At 39.8% G+C, this 17,125-nt stretch overlaps 1 protein-coding gene across 2 annotated transcripts; it reads left to right on the forward strand.

Annotated features, from left to right (window-relative positions):
- Positions 1-11,155: 11,155 nt before the first annotated feature.
- On the forward strand, positions 11,156-15,319 carry neurod1 (neuronal differentiation 1). 2 transcript variants are annotated; one of them, XM_011489287.4, is made up of 4 exons: positions 11,156-11,324; positions 12,374-12,649; positions 13,528-13,757; positions 14,199-15,319. In XM_011489287.4, the coding sequence occupies exons 2-4, from the start codon at positions 12,390-12,392 to the stop codon at positions 14,759-14,761; spliced, it is 1,053 nt and encodes a 350-aa protein (XP_011487589.1). In that variant the 5' UTR covers positions 11,156-11,324; positions 12,374-12,389; the 3' UTR covers positions 14,762-15,319. The 2 variants fall into 2 exon arrangements, with proteins under 2 accessions (XP_011487589.1, XP_004081487.1); XM_004081439.5 differs by having other exon boundaries at positions 11,185-11,324; positions 12,377-12,649.
- Positions 15,320-17,125: the final 1,806 nt, after the last annotated feature.

Below are 17,125 nucleotides of genomic sequence, written 5' to 3' on the forward strand. Positions count from 1 at the left end.
ACAGACCCATTAACTCCCTGCAAATATACACTTTTAAATGTAGAGAATAAAGACGAAGGTAACTGTTGTGAGATTTGATCCCCTGTACTTACCATACCTGTGGAGGACTGACCACTAGGGGTCAGACGTTTAATGTTTAGCAGAAGAAATGTGTCTGTTCCTGCAACACATGTGTTAAGCTGCAGTTGAGATTAAAAAGCAGTGTTATGAACAACAGACGAGTCCAATTCCCACTTCTTCTAAAGGTGGAAATAGAGTTAAAACGCATGCTGAACCTTGGGATCATAGAGGAGGTTACAGAGCAAACAGACCGGTGTGCTCCAATGGTGCCTGTACCAAAACGCAACAAAGAAGAGGTCAGAGTGTGTGTCAACCTGAAACGCTTGAACAAGGGAGTAAAGGGCGAACGTTACATTTTGCCCAAACTGGATGACATAACACCCAAGCTGGCCGGTGCCAAAGTTTTCTCCACTCTGGACGCTTCCTGTGGATTTTGGCAAATTCCACTGGACCGAAGTTGCCAAAAGTTAACCACTTTCATCATTCCTATGAGCAGGTTTTCTTTCAGCATCACCTCCGCCCCTGAAATTTTCCAGCGGCTCATGAGCAGCTTATTGAAAGACTTGGAGGGGACAGTCGTTGTTATGGACGACATTCTGGTGTACGGATCAAACAAGGAGGAGTACGACAACCGTCTCAAAGCTGTCCTACAAACAGTCAAAGCATCTGGACACCTTAACACAGGGGTCGGGAACCTATGGCTCGCGAGCCATATATGGCTCTTTTGATGGTCACATGTGGCTCGCAGACAAATCTTTAATTATACTTCTTTTTTCATTAGTCCTTCTCCGGTGCGATGCGATGCCAGAGGCGCGCAGTAGTAGCGGTGCTTGGAGAGAAAACTATCAGTTTACTATTATCTATTATTTCACAGAGTTTGTACCAACTGGAAACCTGTGAATTGCCGTGCCTAAAACTGCGCGTTCCCGTCTCTGAGAACGAGCGCGCAGATGCGGGGACGGGATGTGTGAGGAAGAAAGCAGAGAGTGGGGTGGGGGGGTTGTGGGCACGGCCAGCAGGTGAATCGCGCAGGGATTGTAAAAACGTAAAACCCGCTGCCCGTCACTCACTGCAGCGTGTGAGTGTGTGTTTGGCTCCACGTCTGTCTCACATCTACAGAACATTCAGACCTACGATCACGTTTAAAGTCTCAACGCCTGCATGAAGCAGAAACTCACCTCGTATCAACCAGACTAGACCATCAGCAAAACCACCACGAGAAATATTTATCAGCAACAGCATAACAATGTTATTAAATAGAACCCACATGTTTATTGTCATTTAAAAATGTTGAAATTTCATCAAATGCCCACATTTATTTGTATAATTAGTTTTAAACATGTTGTCGCGGACAGAGTTTAACTGGGTGGCTGTTGGGCCGCGTTATAAATTCTGGAGTTCACTAAACGCATCAAGCAGAGATCTGATTGGCTCTCAGTTCTGTCACTCAGCCTGTTGTTCGGTAGTTTGGACCAATGGGGTTCAGCTATGGGCCAAATAAGGGAAATGGGAGGGCTGGAGCGGGAGCAGGGGAATATAAAGTTGGGAGAAGCGCTTTTATCTCGCTGGAGAGATTCAGGAGCTGCTGAATTAATTGTACGGCGTTTGTTGTGGTCTGCAGTAACCAGAATAAAGAACCTTAAAAGAGGTTAAGTCTCAGTGCCTCAGTGTGGGAAAGGGACACTACATTATTGTATGGCTCTTTCAAAATTACATTTAAAAAAATGTGGCGTTTATGGCTCTCTCGGCCAAAAAGGTTCCCGACCCCTGCCTTAACATCTTAGCATCTTAACAGGGCTAAGTGCCACTTTGGAAAAACTCAACTGCAGTTCTTTGGCCACATCATTGGAGCAGATGGTGTGAAGCCAGATGAGAGCAAAGTGGAAGCTATCACGAAGATGTCCAGCCCATCAAATGTGGAGCAGCTGCGCTAGGTGCTCGGACTCATAAACTATGTTGGAAAATTCCTACCTGGCCTGTCGACAGTGTTACATCCAGTCACCTCCCTGCTCAGAAAAGGGACTGCATGGGTCTGGGATGAGCCCCAGGAACGAGCATTTAATAAAGCAAAGACAATGTTGGTGGCTGCACCCGCACTCAACTACTATGACGTTAACAAGTCAACAGTGGTCAGCGCTGATCCCAGCAGCTATGGTCTGGGCGCTACGTTGTTACAGGACCACAATGGAGGATTAATGCCTGTTGCCTTTGCTTCACGCACTCTCACCGATGCAGAGAAGCGATACTCAAAAGTCGATACTAGAAAAGGAGTGTCTGGGCCTGTGAACATTTTGCTCGCTATATCCAAGGCATGGGGAGTTTGTTTACAAACCGACCACAAGCCACTAGTACCACTGATCAGCTCATATGACCTTGACAAAACACCACTGAGATGCCAGAGATCGCTAATGCGTCTTATGCGATCCAATTTAACTGCCGAACATGTTCCTTGGAAAGCGTTGGTAGTCGCAGATGCACTCTCAAGACACCCACTGAAAGACAGTCCTGTGCCACAGACTGAAAAACAAGTAAAGGCATATGTAAACAAAATAGTGGCCAGCAAACCAATCAAGTCAAACAAGCTGGAGGAAATCCATGAAGCAACAAAAGGTGACACAGACCTTCAGAAAGTGATCACATTCACAGGGACAGGGTGGCTCCGCAAGATGGCTAAGAATTCAATATTGTACGGCTTCTTTGCAGCTAGAAACCACCTTTCAGAGTCAGATGGTCTAGTGTTGTATGAAGATCGCATAGTGATTCCCTTAGCACTCAGATCCGGTGTGTTGGGCCAGCTACACGAAGGTCATCAGGGCCTTACTAAATGTCGAGAGCGAGCTAAACTAACAGTGTGGTGGCCTAAGATCGGAGCACAAATCACCAGCAAAGTAAAGTCATGCAACTTTTGCAGAGAACACAAGCCTACACAGAGACGTGAACCACTGATTACGACTCCCCTCCCCAGTGGTCCATGGCAGAGGATTGCAGTGGACTTGTTTGAGCTAGAAGGTAAAATGTGTCTTGTCGCAGTTGATTATTTTTCCAGAGCCATTGAGATTAGTTCTTGCACCTCTATCACTAGTAAGCAAGTAATCAACAAGCTCAAGCACATGTTTGTGAGATGGGGGATTCCGTTTGAACTAGTCAGTGACAATAGGACGCAGTTTTCGTCCACTGAGTTCCGAGACTTCAAGAGGTAGGGGTTCACTCACATCACCTCGAGCCCCCATTACCCACAGTCCAATGGAGCTGCAGAGAATGCTGTTCAAACTGCATAGTACATTTTAAAACAGCCAGATCCTTGCTTAACACTCATGATTTACCGCTCTACTCCAACCGCAGCGACTGGTGCCAGTCCAGCACAGTTCATGACTGGTAGACAAATCCGAACCACCGTTCCTGTGTTGGAAAATACTTTACTGCCAAGTCCAATAAATTCAAATCATGTCCGCCAGAAGGACATAACAGCCAAAGATTCCTACCAATTCTTCTACAACCGCAGACACTCAGCCCAACCACTTTCAGAACTTCACCCAGGTCAAGATGTTCGAGTAAAGCTTGATGGTGAGAAAGCATGGACAACTCCTGCTAAGGTCATCAGCAAGTCCAAGGAGCCGAGATCTTACATCGAGGAGATGGACAATGGAAACATAACCCGTCGAACAGACAACATCTCCAGGCCGTTCCAGAGACAGAAGACTCTGTGGATCAACCTCAGATCGTCTCTACTGCACCACAAAAGGACAGCAACAGTACTGTAGTGGTTCCACCAGAGTCGTCGCAGAGTCAAGTTTCGATGAGCCTTTCTCCAGGTCTTTCCATCCAGCCTGCTACTCCAGTGAAGATGACCTCCAGAATGCCTCGGAGATTTAGAGACTAATATTAAAAGGGCAAAATAAACCCCTTTTAGGACTGAGGGGCAGTGTGATGTCCTTTAATGTTCCACGTGGTGTTCAAAAAAAAAAGAAAAAAGAGAATGTTACTGAGTTGTGCATGAAAAAGAAATAATACACAATACATCAACTATTTATTTTATGTTGTTACTGTGCATTGTATGGAGTAAAAAAGGGTTTATTTTATTTTTGCACATTGAAAAGGAATTAGCTAAAACCTAAAGCCATTATTGTTATTGCCAAGATGGTACAAAATGTTAATTTTTCTAAGAGGGGAGATGGTGTGTGAGGTTTGATCCCCTGTACTTACCATACCTGTGGAGGACTGAGCACTAGGGGTCAGACGTTTAATGTTTAGCAGAAGAAATGTGTCTGTTTCTGCTACACATTAAGCTGCCGTTGAGATTAAAAAGCACTGTTATTAACAACAGTTGGTCTCATGTCTCCGCTCATAACATGAGAGTAACTGACAGGTTTTTGAGGCACAATAAAATGCAATACCAACAACATTCAACAGTCAACATTGAAAAATTTATATATGGAAATTTATATACAATAAAGAATTTAAAATTCAAATGTGTCAATTAAGTATGCTGATCAAGCTATTGTAAATGAGAAAAAAAGAAAAAATGAACTCAAGGACAAAAGGAGGGAAAAAAAGATAGACCAGTCTTGCAATACTCAAATATATCCACTAGATGTCGACAAAATACAATCTAAAGATTTAACGGTGGCAACAGTGGTTAACGCTTCGCTTCACAACGACAAGGCTCTGGTTAGAATCAGGCTTTCCCCGTTTTTTCCAGGCACTCATGCTTCATAGGTTGATTGGTGACTCTTACGTGTCCATAGGTGTGCGTGGAAGCGATTGTATCCCCTGCGACAGACTTGCGACCTGTCCAGGGTGTCGCCCAACTTCACCCAACAGTAGCAAGGGCAGGCTCCAGTATCCCCGTAACCTTGAAAGGGTTAAGAAAATTGATGAATGGACAACGGAACGACACTTAATGTTAGTTTCCAATGAATAAGGACTCTTTGCAAAGGGCATATTTATGTATGCTACAAATATGCAGAGTCTAAACTAAAAGTGAGTCTGTATACTATGTTTTTGACCTAAAATTTTCGAACTTAGTCCAAAGAAGTTTTCATTTAGAATATTTCCTACACTACACATGGTCTACTGTATACTTGCTGTATAAATATATTTAGCTAAAATCAACTACAAGTGTACTACTTTATGCAAAGAGTTAGGCCTACTGCAACATATATTTCAAAATATTATTAAAAAAAACAGTACAATAAATAATTAAAAATTAAAACACAGCCAGGAAATTGTAAATGAATATGGAAAATAAACAAGATTTAAAGACTTTCCAAACCTATTTTGAGACTGTCTGGAATGTTTTCTTTCTGTGCCATGTTTTGTTCTTACACAAAAAGCACACTGCTGAGAGGGTAGCTGGTGATGCTGAACAGCTGAAGGACTGAGTGATACTGTGCATTATCTAGGTGTGACTAGTGATGGACCTATCTATCCCATGAAGATTTGGGCTATGAACAGGCTTAAGTGGCTATAAAATACCTACAATAAAAAAAACTGTAAAGGTCAGAGACACATGTACATCCAACAGGTGCACCATTTGTGATAGTCTTTGTACATCAGCATTGCACAATATTTGGCAAAAAAAAATGTTAAAAGACGTGTGACTGTGAAAGAGAGTTAGAGAAAAGAAAACAAAAGAAGAGTTTGACTTTACATGGGAAATTTAGTGATGGTCCTGGTGGTAAAATCTCCAAACGAACAAGGCCAAACAGTTAATAAGTCAAAACAGTCTGTCAGATATCCAATCCAACAACTGAACCCAATTATTAAATACATTACATTTTAATACATAAAATACATAATTGGTGGTTTAATATTGAAACCTTTTCAAACATTTTTTCAGGTTGCTAATGAGGACTTTAAAGTAAGATCTGATTTTTAAGGCAAATGCTGTCATGGTGCCTCTGTCAGCTCTCCTCCCCCTCCCCTCTCTGCTTGTGTCCTGATTCATCCCAGCTGTGTCCACTCACCTCATCATCCACCAGACCTTCTCAAGGAGATCCAGAACCAGCATTTATCGCCAGTTCGTTGCCTCTGATGGTGCATAACCTGGGCTCATGTCTAGTTTTGGCCAAGTGTTAATGTTCACGCCTAACGTTGTTATTTCCTCGCCTTTAGGACATTCTGACCACGAGTGGTCACCTTATTACCTGACCCACAGGACCTATCGGAACATCAAGAGCCTCCAGCCTCACAACGAGCCCACACCGACCTCAAGTCAAGCCACGAGCCAACTCCAACCTTCACCCTCGCCACGAGCCATAACAACCTCAAGCCACTTCACCTGCTTCGCTCCAGCCTCCAGCCACGTCCAGATCCCAAGTCATTCAGAATCAATTAAAACCCTTCACTTACCATCTTGCTCACCTGTGTTTTCATTCCGGGTTCCAGCGTATGGGTCTGTCTTGCCTAGCTTGCCGTGACAAATGCTTCACTATACAGATCCATTATTGTAAAAAAAAAAAAATCATTTTCAGATTAAATTCAACAAGTAAACTAACAGGCATGGATATAGCATGTGAGATTAACCAAAAGAAATGTTCTTCCTCCATAATTTAAACCAGCACCCCTTTTTAAGAAAGCAGGTCATGTGGACTAAATATTTAAAAAACGTATTTGGTTTTAGTCACAGTGATGCCACATGAATATTTCAAACACCCTCTTGGTAATGCCAACATTTTTAGCCTGGTATGTCGTCTAAAAGATGCTTTAATTTGTTTGAGCCATCCCTTCATCCAATTGTTTATCCATATTTTATTTTGTCATCTTTGTTAAAGATTATTCTGCTTGTCTTGTGATGGGAGTTAAAGTGCATTTCGGATTAAATAAAAATCTAAAACAGTGTGCATGTGATTTACGTGCAGAACCCTGAAAAATGTGGGGTATCTCTCATTTTTCTGTTTTATTCTTCCAATGAATCTGACTTTTGTTTAAAGTGACACAAAGACAATAGAAGTCCAGGCTTTGTGAAGTCTTATACTTTTCCTGTTATTTATCTCAAATCAATCGCCGTCCATTTAAAAAACTTTACAAATGCATTTTGAGATATTTCCTTCTCCAAAAATAAAAGACACAAGAAAATTTCAAACTCAAGTCAGCTTTTTCTAAAAATGAAACACGTCTGTTTTGAACTACTTGGAAAACTGCACCAGCTGAGTGTAAAAGTAGACAATGTCCAAAGACAAATTGCAAAAGATTCTGTTAATTGTTGTGTTGTCTCATGAGTAAAAAGTGGCCCACTGCCGTGTTTAGTTGTAGAAAGAAGAAAAAACCTTAATCTATCCTCTTCTAGCTTGAAATTTTATGACTTTTTCGCACAAGACAAAGGCTGTGTGCTGCACATGTGATTCAAACACTTGCAAAGCCCATTCTCATATATGCACATAAATATGCTAAGTAGTTGATATTGTACATTTTTCACAAAGTCAAAGCAACATTTTGTTGTTTTGTTGTGTTATGAGAAAAGCACTTTTATATTTTACATCCTAAAAAAACCCTGAAAGAATATAAACTGTTGACAAAGAAATTACAGATTGTTGACAGTTTTTTTTAACCATTTCAATTTAATTCATTGAGCAATAATTATTTCACATTTGTATACTAGAAATAATAAACTGTTACTTTGTGAAGAAAAACTAAAATGACAGTTAGTTTGTGTTGACAGAAAATGTAGCAATGTTTACTGGAGCTCATCTTTTTCGACTGAGTGAAAAAAAAGGATAAAAAATGATTTAAACTGAGTTGAATTCACACATAACACTTGTTTGAATTCTCACATTAGAACTTATATTTAAAATGTAATTTTCCATTTTAGGTGGGTCATTTTTGATCCGTAGGACAGAATGTTAAGATTGCACAAAGGGTTAAAAATTGCTTGAAAATCTGGGCCAAACATAAGACACGCAAGTTGCCACGGATGTTTGCTCAGCACTGAATTTAATGAACAGGGGTACTTTTCTGAGTCCCAGTGACACGGGATATGCTGTTGTGAGGGTTTCCTTCATGAATAGGAAAATGTGACCTTCTCCACATGCAGTATAGAGTAATAGTTCTTATTCAGCAGGGAGTTGCCAAGCAGTTTGCCTTGAATAAAATAGTTGGTGGATAAATCTATCGTTTTTTTCTATTTCCTGCATGATCGACAATCAGTAAATGTGATTTAATTCGTTATATGGGGCTCAAATACTGTTTTTAAGCCACATTTTTAATTTTAATATGAGTAAATGGCAGAAAAAAAGAAGCACCTTAAGCATCCGACCTTCTGAGCAGCAGGGACACATAGCCATTGATTCTTTGTTAACCATTAGCTGTCAAAGAGTCAACACCAACAGAGAGAGCGCAGCTCCTCCAGAGTTGCTTGGAAACTGTATGGCAACAGTTTTACATCACTATAACAACATCTTTACTGCAGAACAGCCTGGTCCAAAGTCCACACCTTCTTTCCTATTGGTCAGCACTGAATGTGTACAAAATACCTTAGACTCACCTTTTATTCAGTTCCATCAACTCGTCCAGTGTCCTTCTTTTAAGCTTAGGAAGCTCAAATTACACCTTAAGTTGGGGTCATGTTTTAATATTCTCAATTTTGTTCTTTAATTTTCCCAAAAAAATATTATTTTTCCACAAACTGTACCTACTTGACTAAAATGATTTTGCATGGTCAAAGTCAAAGAGTCAATGATAACTTTTACCAGGGTATAATATAAACAGCAGGCCCAGAAAAACCTGGAAAGGTCCACTGTATTTTAAACCACTCTTTACCTGCAGTTTTGCACAGAACAGCAAGCACCTGTCCATCTGTTGGGCCCCACTTCCAATCAGTGCATCCATTTATGTATTTCCTTCCCGTTTGCTGAGATTGGAAAACTATGTGGAACGATCCCTAAGGTGCAATCTTTTTGTAGCTTTTAGTGTTCTGTTGAATGTGCTCATCGTGTGCTCAAAATAGGATTTGAAAAGAATTACAATGCCAGATGAATTCCCAGATTTTCAACAGGGCATTACATTTTATTCTGCAAATGTTTTTCTTGCAAAAACACATGTTAATGTTTTTTTTGGTATTATTCTAGAGACTAAAAAGAAAATGTGAGTGTACCAATGTCATTTTCACACCAATCTCGATAATTTTCTAAAACCTAATTTTTCTGTTAGATAATTGTATATATAAACATGTTTTTAAGCAATAATGATTTGAATAGGTTATTTTATTAATCACTCGTATACTAACATTAATCAACATCTAAAGCACAGCAATAATCCTCTGTATAACTAGCTACATAATCTCAGAATATGCCTTTTGTAGATCCTATATATTAATCCATCATTTTCAATGACATTGGGGCATAAAGGTTTGTGTGTATTGCTATAAAACTATCAATGTGTATTTGGATTGATTGGCTCAGATTTTGGTTTCAAATTCAAATTGTTAACCTTTTCCTCAGCTGCTGGAGGTTTGGATTTATAGTCACACAACAAACCCTAATTATCACTACTACACCACCATGCTTAACAGTTGGCATGAGGTGTTTGTGCTAATATGTTATATTTTTCATCTCTAAATGAGTATGTACATGAGAACGCTGAAAAATGTAAAAATCAAAAATGACTCTCGCTCTTGCCTCACAGCAGAAAGGCCCTGATTTAAATCCCAGCTGGGACCTTTTTGTGTGGAGTTTGCACGTTATCCCAGTGCATGCGTGGGTTTCCTCCGGGCACTCCGGTTTCCTCCCACAGTCCAAAAAACAGGATTCATAAGTAAATTCGTTACTCTAAAAGTGTCCCTGGGTGTGGGTGTGTGTGAGACTGATTATGTGTGCCCCGCAATAGACTGACGACCTGTCAAGGGTGAACCCCGCCTTTGCCCAACAGTAGCCGGGACAGGCTCCAGCAACCCCATGACCCCGAAAGAGATACAGTGGGGATAGTTTAAGGATGAGGAAACACATAAAAACAGAGAGTTGCTAAAATTGAGTCAAGTTAGGGGTGATGGAGGTGGGGTTTGTCAGATAGTTTCAAAAAGAATACAGAGAGAAGAGAAGTACTAATAGTTAGCTCAGTCTGGCATGATCAGTGCAACTGGGATCAATGTAGTTTTCTAACTGTAACGTAATTTGATTACCAACAAACTGCTTGTAGTTTTATTGAGTTTTATGTTGTTGTTTTTGCACAATTCATGTCACAATGACCTGACACAAGGACATTATTGATGATTATGCTGTTTTTAGCCATAATCAAAAATCCTGTGTTGTTTTAGGACATAGTTTCTGCAGAGTGGAAATAGTTTATTACAAGTTTCCCTCCCCGTACCATCACCCATAATTGAGAGCTATCCCACTATAGCTCACACCCCCCCACAACCCCAACCTAGCATTACTGGCACAACAAAAATGGCGAGCAATTTTGTAGCTATCCAGCCGTGCAGTTTTGACCCAGATATCAGCTCGGACAAAGACGTACATGGATTTAGTCGTCTATAAGTGAATGCATCAGAATGGAGTGGAGCAGGGAGCTTTTGGCCTGCCCAGTGTATTTTCTACATCACAATTCAAACGGCATTTTTTTGCCTTCTCCTGATGAAATTAGGTAATACCCAGAAGTGCAATTTTAAGCTTACATTTATTCATACATGTCCCCCATGAGAGTAATACCAAAAGAACAAGCTAGAAAAGAAAAAGAAAGTGCATTTTTAGGACCTGAATACGTTTTTATTCTGTCCTGATCCATAGAGCAGTTCAACTGGAATAATTGACATTTGATTTGCTGTCTGAATTCATTGCTGATAAAATTCTAATCAACGTAATTCTCTTTATTGCTATCATTTTGAAATGAAGGCATTTTTGGTGTAAACTTCTTTAATTATGTGCATTTTTATCAGACTAATAATCACGGATCATGAACGCGCATGCACGCACACGTCCCGTGTGTGTTCTCAGTTTGGACAGATGGTCAACTTTCCTCACAAAGAAAAGCAGAGAGAGAGAGAGAGAGAGAAAGAGAGAGAGAGGCTCCTTGGCTGATACAAATGGAAGATTTGTCACGTGATCCCCGGGCCGTTTTAATGACGTAAGCACCATATGGCGCGTGCCGGGAAGGCGGGGTCAGGATATGTTAATTCCGTGCGCTCGTGTGTTTGTGTGTGATGCTGAGTATAAAACCGGCAGCATCACACACACACCTCAGAATACCCGCATCAGGTCACGCACAGACACGCACAGACGCAAACAGGGGAGCGGGATGCAGGCGATCTGACGGACAGCGATCCACGACAGGTGAGTCCGTTTTCAGCGGGAAAAAGAGGATCAATAACTTTCACAGACAGAAGCTGTGACTGAACATGATCAGACCTCATATTAAAATAAATCAGAAAAAAACAAAAAAAAAAAACGGCTTTTTGTTCAACTTCCATGTGTTATTTTATAAACTTGAAGATTGTTTTTTGTTATTGTTTCTTTTCTCCATTTATTTTCTACTTCCCATAATTAAATTAATTCACGTTATTAAAATGCTGGTTTTCGTTCTGCATCTAAAAAAGATTTAAGTAAAGTTCAGTCAGCTTTCTCCAATTTAGCGGCGGCAAATCTCAGAAGTAATTTTAAAAGCCGTATTTTTCACGACTTGTTAAGGTCAGTAAATAGGTGAAACTATTTAATAAATTTTACTAAGAATTTTTTTACACTAATTAGCCACCTGACATCGAAATCTTGAGTCAAACTAAAATTTTCCCTTTAAGAATTTTACGCATTTATAATCTAGACTAATTTAAGTGCGTGCTTTCTTCACAGCCTGGTTTCCTTTTCCAATCATCCAAATTATTTCTATTTTCCTAATTGAACGATCAAAAACCACCCATTTCCAGACCTTTGCTTTTATTTTTGTTTCTTTTTAGACAATTATTTAAATAACAGACAAAATACATATTTTCTTGTTTTAAAAAGGTGGAAAAATAAAAAAAATATTTCATTTAGTGAAATGAATGGCACAAAGCTTTTTTTCTCTCCAATTTATTTACTTTAATTTTCTTCGAATTCATTTATTTTGAATTTGTTTTATTTTGGAAAAAGATCAACACTTCAATAAGGTTTTTAAAGATACTCCTTTTTTGAAAACATATTTGTTCATAAACAAACGTAAAAAGGATAAATCTCCTTCATAACATTTTACTGAATCAAAACTATATTTATTAGCACTCCCCTTTGCAGTTTTTGAAATGTAGATTTGAATGAAAATGAACCCACGCAAATATTTAACGGTGCAGAGAAAATATATGTGATGAAAATGTTGTTGTGGTTCCCATAATGAACACACTTCTTCTGTTCAGCAGCATAAACAGAATCATGACAAAGTCTTTGCGGGAGGAGCACGGGCCGGAGACGGAGGCGCATCAGGAGCTCCACAGCCCCGCAGGGAGAGATACAGAGAAGGGAGGGGGAGCTGTAGCAGAGGAGGAGGTGGAGGATCGACTCCAGCATCTAGAAGATGATGAGGAGGAGGATGATGAGGAAGAAGAAGAGGAGGAAGAGGAAGAAGATGGCGAAAACAAACCTAAGAGGCGGGGGCCAAAGAAGAAGAAAATGACAAAGGCTCGTCTGCAGAGGTAAAGGCCATCTTTAAACGTGTTTCAGACACTTAAAGCATTAATGAGTCCAATAACACAGCTCTTTTTCAAAAGTAGGGAACAGATTTTCCACAATTTAATTAGTTTTTTAGAAATTTTCTTTGTCAGAGGTAGAATTTTTAAATCTAAAATATTATTATTCACTATTAACTTTAAGAAATAGTGTTTCTGTGAAAAAACAGATTTAGATTAAATATCAGGAGAGTTGTTTTTTTCAGTGATGTGCTGTTTTACATGTCAAGCTTATTATTTCTATGTTTTGGCAACAAGTGCAATTTTTGGCAACTGTTTTTTTAAACAATCTTCACTGGAAAAATTTTCCAGTTCCACGTTATTCTCTGCATGTGTGCTGCATCACACAAAACCTTCCAAAGTGAGAAAATGTGCCTGTATGCACACACAGGCCATTCAAATAGGTGGAACATAAGTATAGCTAAAAGAAACAAACATTCTTAGGTACATAGACACATGAGTGAAAAACAATTTAGCCTAGAAAATATGTCAACCTGTGACAGGTTCTTGGGAAAATAGAATAAAAAAGAATCTTTTCTTTATTAAAAACATTCAATGACAGCGGACAAAATACCTAATAGGCAGTGATTTAAAAATAGAACATAGAACCTGATCTGAGACAGTATTATAAAGGTTGTCACCAGTTTAGGTTACTTCTTAACTTCACTTCCTCTGAAATACCTTGTTCAAGTGTCGTTTCTATATGAGCATCATATAGTTTACAAACTGGCCTGTGAACATACCCACATGTTTGACCTTTACTGCAGATTATAATGCAACATTTGTTCCAAATTGATCATAACTCTTAACTCAGTTAAACATGGATCTGCTTTCTGTTTGCACAGGTTCAAGGTTCGACGGATGAAAGCCAACGCCAGGGAGAGAAACCGTATGCACGGGCTGAACGATGCTCTGGAGAGTTTGCGAAAAGTCGTCCCGTGTTACTCCAAAACCCAAAAACTGTCCAAGATAGAGACTCTGCGCCTTGCCAAGAATTACATCTGGACCCTGAGTGAGATCCTGCGCTCCGGAAAGGCTCCCGATCTCATGAGCTTTGTTCATGCCCTCTGCAAAGGTATGAAGCTGCTGAATTGGTTCATTGCAGACATCTTAAAACCAACCTTTAGGAACTTGTTAGATGTATTAGCTGTTTGTCTGCATGCATGCTCCATAACAACTTCACCCAATTTTATTTATTTAAAAATATTTAATGTGAAAATTACACTTGCAGAATAGAACTTCTTTGAAAATCTGCGCTTTTAGACTTTTCTGCATAACAGAGACCCTGAGAAATGGGCATGATATTTGTCTGCTGAGGTCCAGCATGCATGACACTAGCAATCTTTAGCCTTATCAACCCCATGTCAGTCCAATAGGTGGGAAGAAGATTCATTAAAACACATAGAAAAGAGACCTTTTTGGAAATGATACATTCTTCCATGAACTGTGACATGAACATTGAACAATGACAAATATTTATCCTGTGGAGTCTTACCAGTGATTGTTTCTTTCTCAGGTCTGTCTCAGCCAACCACTAACCTGGTAGCAGGCTGCCTACAGCTGAACCCTCGGACTTTTCTGCCAGAGCAAACACCCGACATGCCGACGCACCTTCCTCCCACAGGTGCTTCAGCCTACCCCGGACACTTCCCCTACCAGAGCCCAGGGCTCACAGCTGGCCTGCCAAGTCCCCCGTACGGGACCATGGATCCATCCCACATCTTCCATCAGGTCAAAGGTCAGCCCTACGGTGCCCTGGAACCCTTCTTTGATGGCGTTCTTGTGTCCGACGGCCCGGCGTTTGACCCCCCCCTCAGCCCGCCGCTCAGCATCAACGGGAACTTCTCCTCATCCTTCAAGCACGAGGCCGTTCCTCCGTCTGATTATGACAAGAGCTTCCCCTTCGGCGTGCATTATGGGGCCGGAGGACCCGGAGGACACACCGCCATCTATGGCAATGGGGGGTCCAGCCTGAGATGCGGCGAGCTGCAGGCAGAACAGCTGATGGGATTTGACGGGCACTCGCACCACGAACGACTGATGAACGCCCAGCTGAACGCCATCTTCCATGACACCTGAGACAACCCGGGATGAGGAATTAAGAGACTGATGAGGACAGGCAGACCGTCAAACGGAGAGACAGACAGTTGTCTGTCCTTTTGTCATGTCGTAGCTGTTTCTCAGTGTGTCCCTCGTTTTCTTTTCTCTGTCTGCATCGAGCTTTGCGACTCCTCCTGATGGTCACGTCGAAGATGATGTCATTCAAATGATGTAACCGTTTTTGTAGTGATTTATCTGACAAGAAAAGCTTTTTACGTATCTTATAATCCACATTATCATTTAAAAGTAATCAATAAGCAATAATCTGAAGGAAACTATGCAATTTTGTTAAAACCTGAGCAAATGCTCAGCTGATAATTCCAAATGTTAAAAAAAAAATAAAGATTTCTCTATTTTTGGTCAGTGTGTGAGATGATGTCGGGCTGAAGTGTTCATGTTGTTCACATGGTTTTTACTTTTTGCTTTTTATAATGTTTTTCTGTAGAATTACGTTAACATTTCACGTGACTCTTGTTCATATTTTATAACATAGATGATTATAAAGGCCTTTTATTAAAAGGATTTCCATGTGATTGACAGGTTAGACTCCTCATTTGCTGCAAAACAAACACACGACAAAACACCTCACCTTATTGCTGATGTGCTTGATGTTATCTAGGTTGATTTAAAGACTCTATGCTTGGTCTTAAAAAAATACACGATAGATATAAATTCATCACTTACTTACACATACTTACAGTATTCATAAAATCGAAAACGTCACAAAAACATACAAACTGATACAACACCAAATCATTTTCAAAGATAACGCAGTAACTTTAAAAGCATATGATAATGTGTTATAACTGCATTAAGAATAATGTGTCAGTTTAAAAGTTATAATGCTTGATAGCTGCAACAAAAATGGCCTCCATATTCAGTATTTTAAAAAACTGTTATAATTGAAGGTTTTTTCTGAGACAGCGATACTAAAGCCCTCAAAAGACACATGAGGAGAAAACAAATATCTTCTTACAAGGAAAATCTGTAGAAAGGCACAGATGTTTGTTCCGCAGGCTAGATTTTAATTTATGAAAATGATCTTGTTTATGCATGGGAGCCGCCCCTTTCAGACTGTGTGTGTGTGTGTTTGTAAGTCAAGTGGGACAATATGGTGGTCTTATCTCAGCAGTTAGCCTCCCTTTTTTCCAAAAGGACTCCAGTTGAGATGAAACACTGCCAAAATACGCGCAAAAAAATATTTGATCTCATTACATTTTTCCACATTCCATAGAAAATTACCAATAACATTAATTCATAGATTTATCAGAAATGTAACTGTCCACAGACAAATCTAAGGGGAACAAGAAAGCATGGGCTTAAATCAAGTTGACAATTTTTCATTTTTAAAAAGCAAAGAGTCAATCAGAATCAGAATCAGAAATACTTTATTGATCCCACGCATTGGAAATTTGTTCGTTACCATAACAACTGACAGGACAACAAGGAAAATGTGGTATAATTTAAAAAGCTATTTACAAAACAGTGCAGGTAAAGAGATGTGCAAAAGAAATGTGCAAAATAGAGAAGAAGAGAAAAAAAGATGTTCAAAGGTTATCTTTTGCAAAGTGAGTTGTTGTACAGGGTTATTGCATTGGGTATGAAGGATTTCTGGTACCGGGCAGTTTTGGAGCGGAGCTGTCTGAGCCTTCTAGAGAAGGAGCTCCGCTGTTTGTCCAGAACAGGGTGGACAGGATGCTCTGCGTTGTCCATGATTGAAAGGAGTCAAAATCAAATTTAGAGGGAAATTTTAAGAACTCATTTGAACCTCTAAACATCTTAGATTTAAACTTTTTCTTAATCAGTTCATCATACTCATAATAAGCTTTTCATAATGAAAAAACTAAAATCAGAACACGTCCATAATAGCTGCTGATGTATTACCAGTAACATTATCAGCAGTACTGGATCCTGCAGTCTTGTGTTTCAGTCTGTTGGCTGATCATAACACTGATTAATGCAGCTTAGGCTAAACCATCTGTTAACACATGCACTGTATGCGTGTTTGAGTTCTAGCTCATAATGTGGCGTTTATAGTTAGACTGCTCGGATTGGCTTAAAAAACAAATTATGGTAAATTAAAGTTATATGGAGAAACACAAGGGATTTTAATGAGCAAAAGAGTATGGAATAAATGAATTTTCAACCCTCTGATGCTTCTTTTTTCGAAATGAACCTGCAAACTAGAAGTTATAAATGGAATTGTAACAGGTGAAAGCAAACTCAGGCATTTCTTTGTTTGCATATGGGCTAAAAGGTTGTAAAGGACGTTCAGCAGCATGTCTGCAAGATACTTTCAAATCTCAATGATAATGAGAGGATCCTAAAATGAAATGTTTTGGA

Source organism: Oryzias latipes, chromosome 21 (genome assembly GCF_053564925.1).
Source record: "Oryzias latipes strain Hd-rR chromosome 21, Olatipes_Hd-rR_3.1".
In the NCBI taxonomy this organism is placed as follows: Eukaryota; Metazoa; Chordata; class Actinopteri; order Beloniformes; family Adrianichthyidae; genus Oryzias; species Oryzias latipes.

Coding starts and splice junctions, on each gene's coding strand:
- neurod1 (XM_011489287.4), top strand. CDS start 12,390: ATGACAAAGTCTTTGCGGGAGGAGCACGGGCCGGAGACGGAGGCGCAT. Junction 12,650..13,527: donor ACAAAGGCTCGTCTGCAGAG/GTAAAGGCCATC, acceptor CTGTTTGCACAG/GTTCAAGGTTCGACGGATGA. Junction 13,758..14,198: donor TGTTCATGCCCTCTGCAAAG/GTATGAAGCTGC, acceptor TTTCTTTCTCAG/GTCTGTCTCAGCCAACCACT.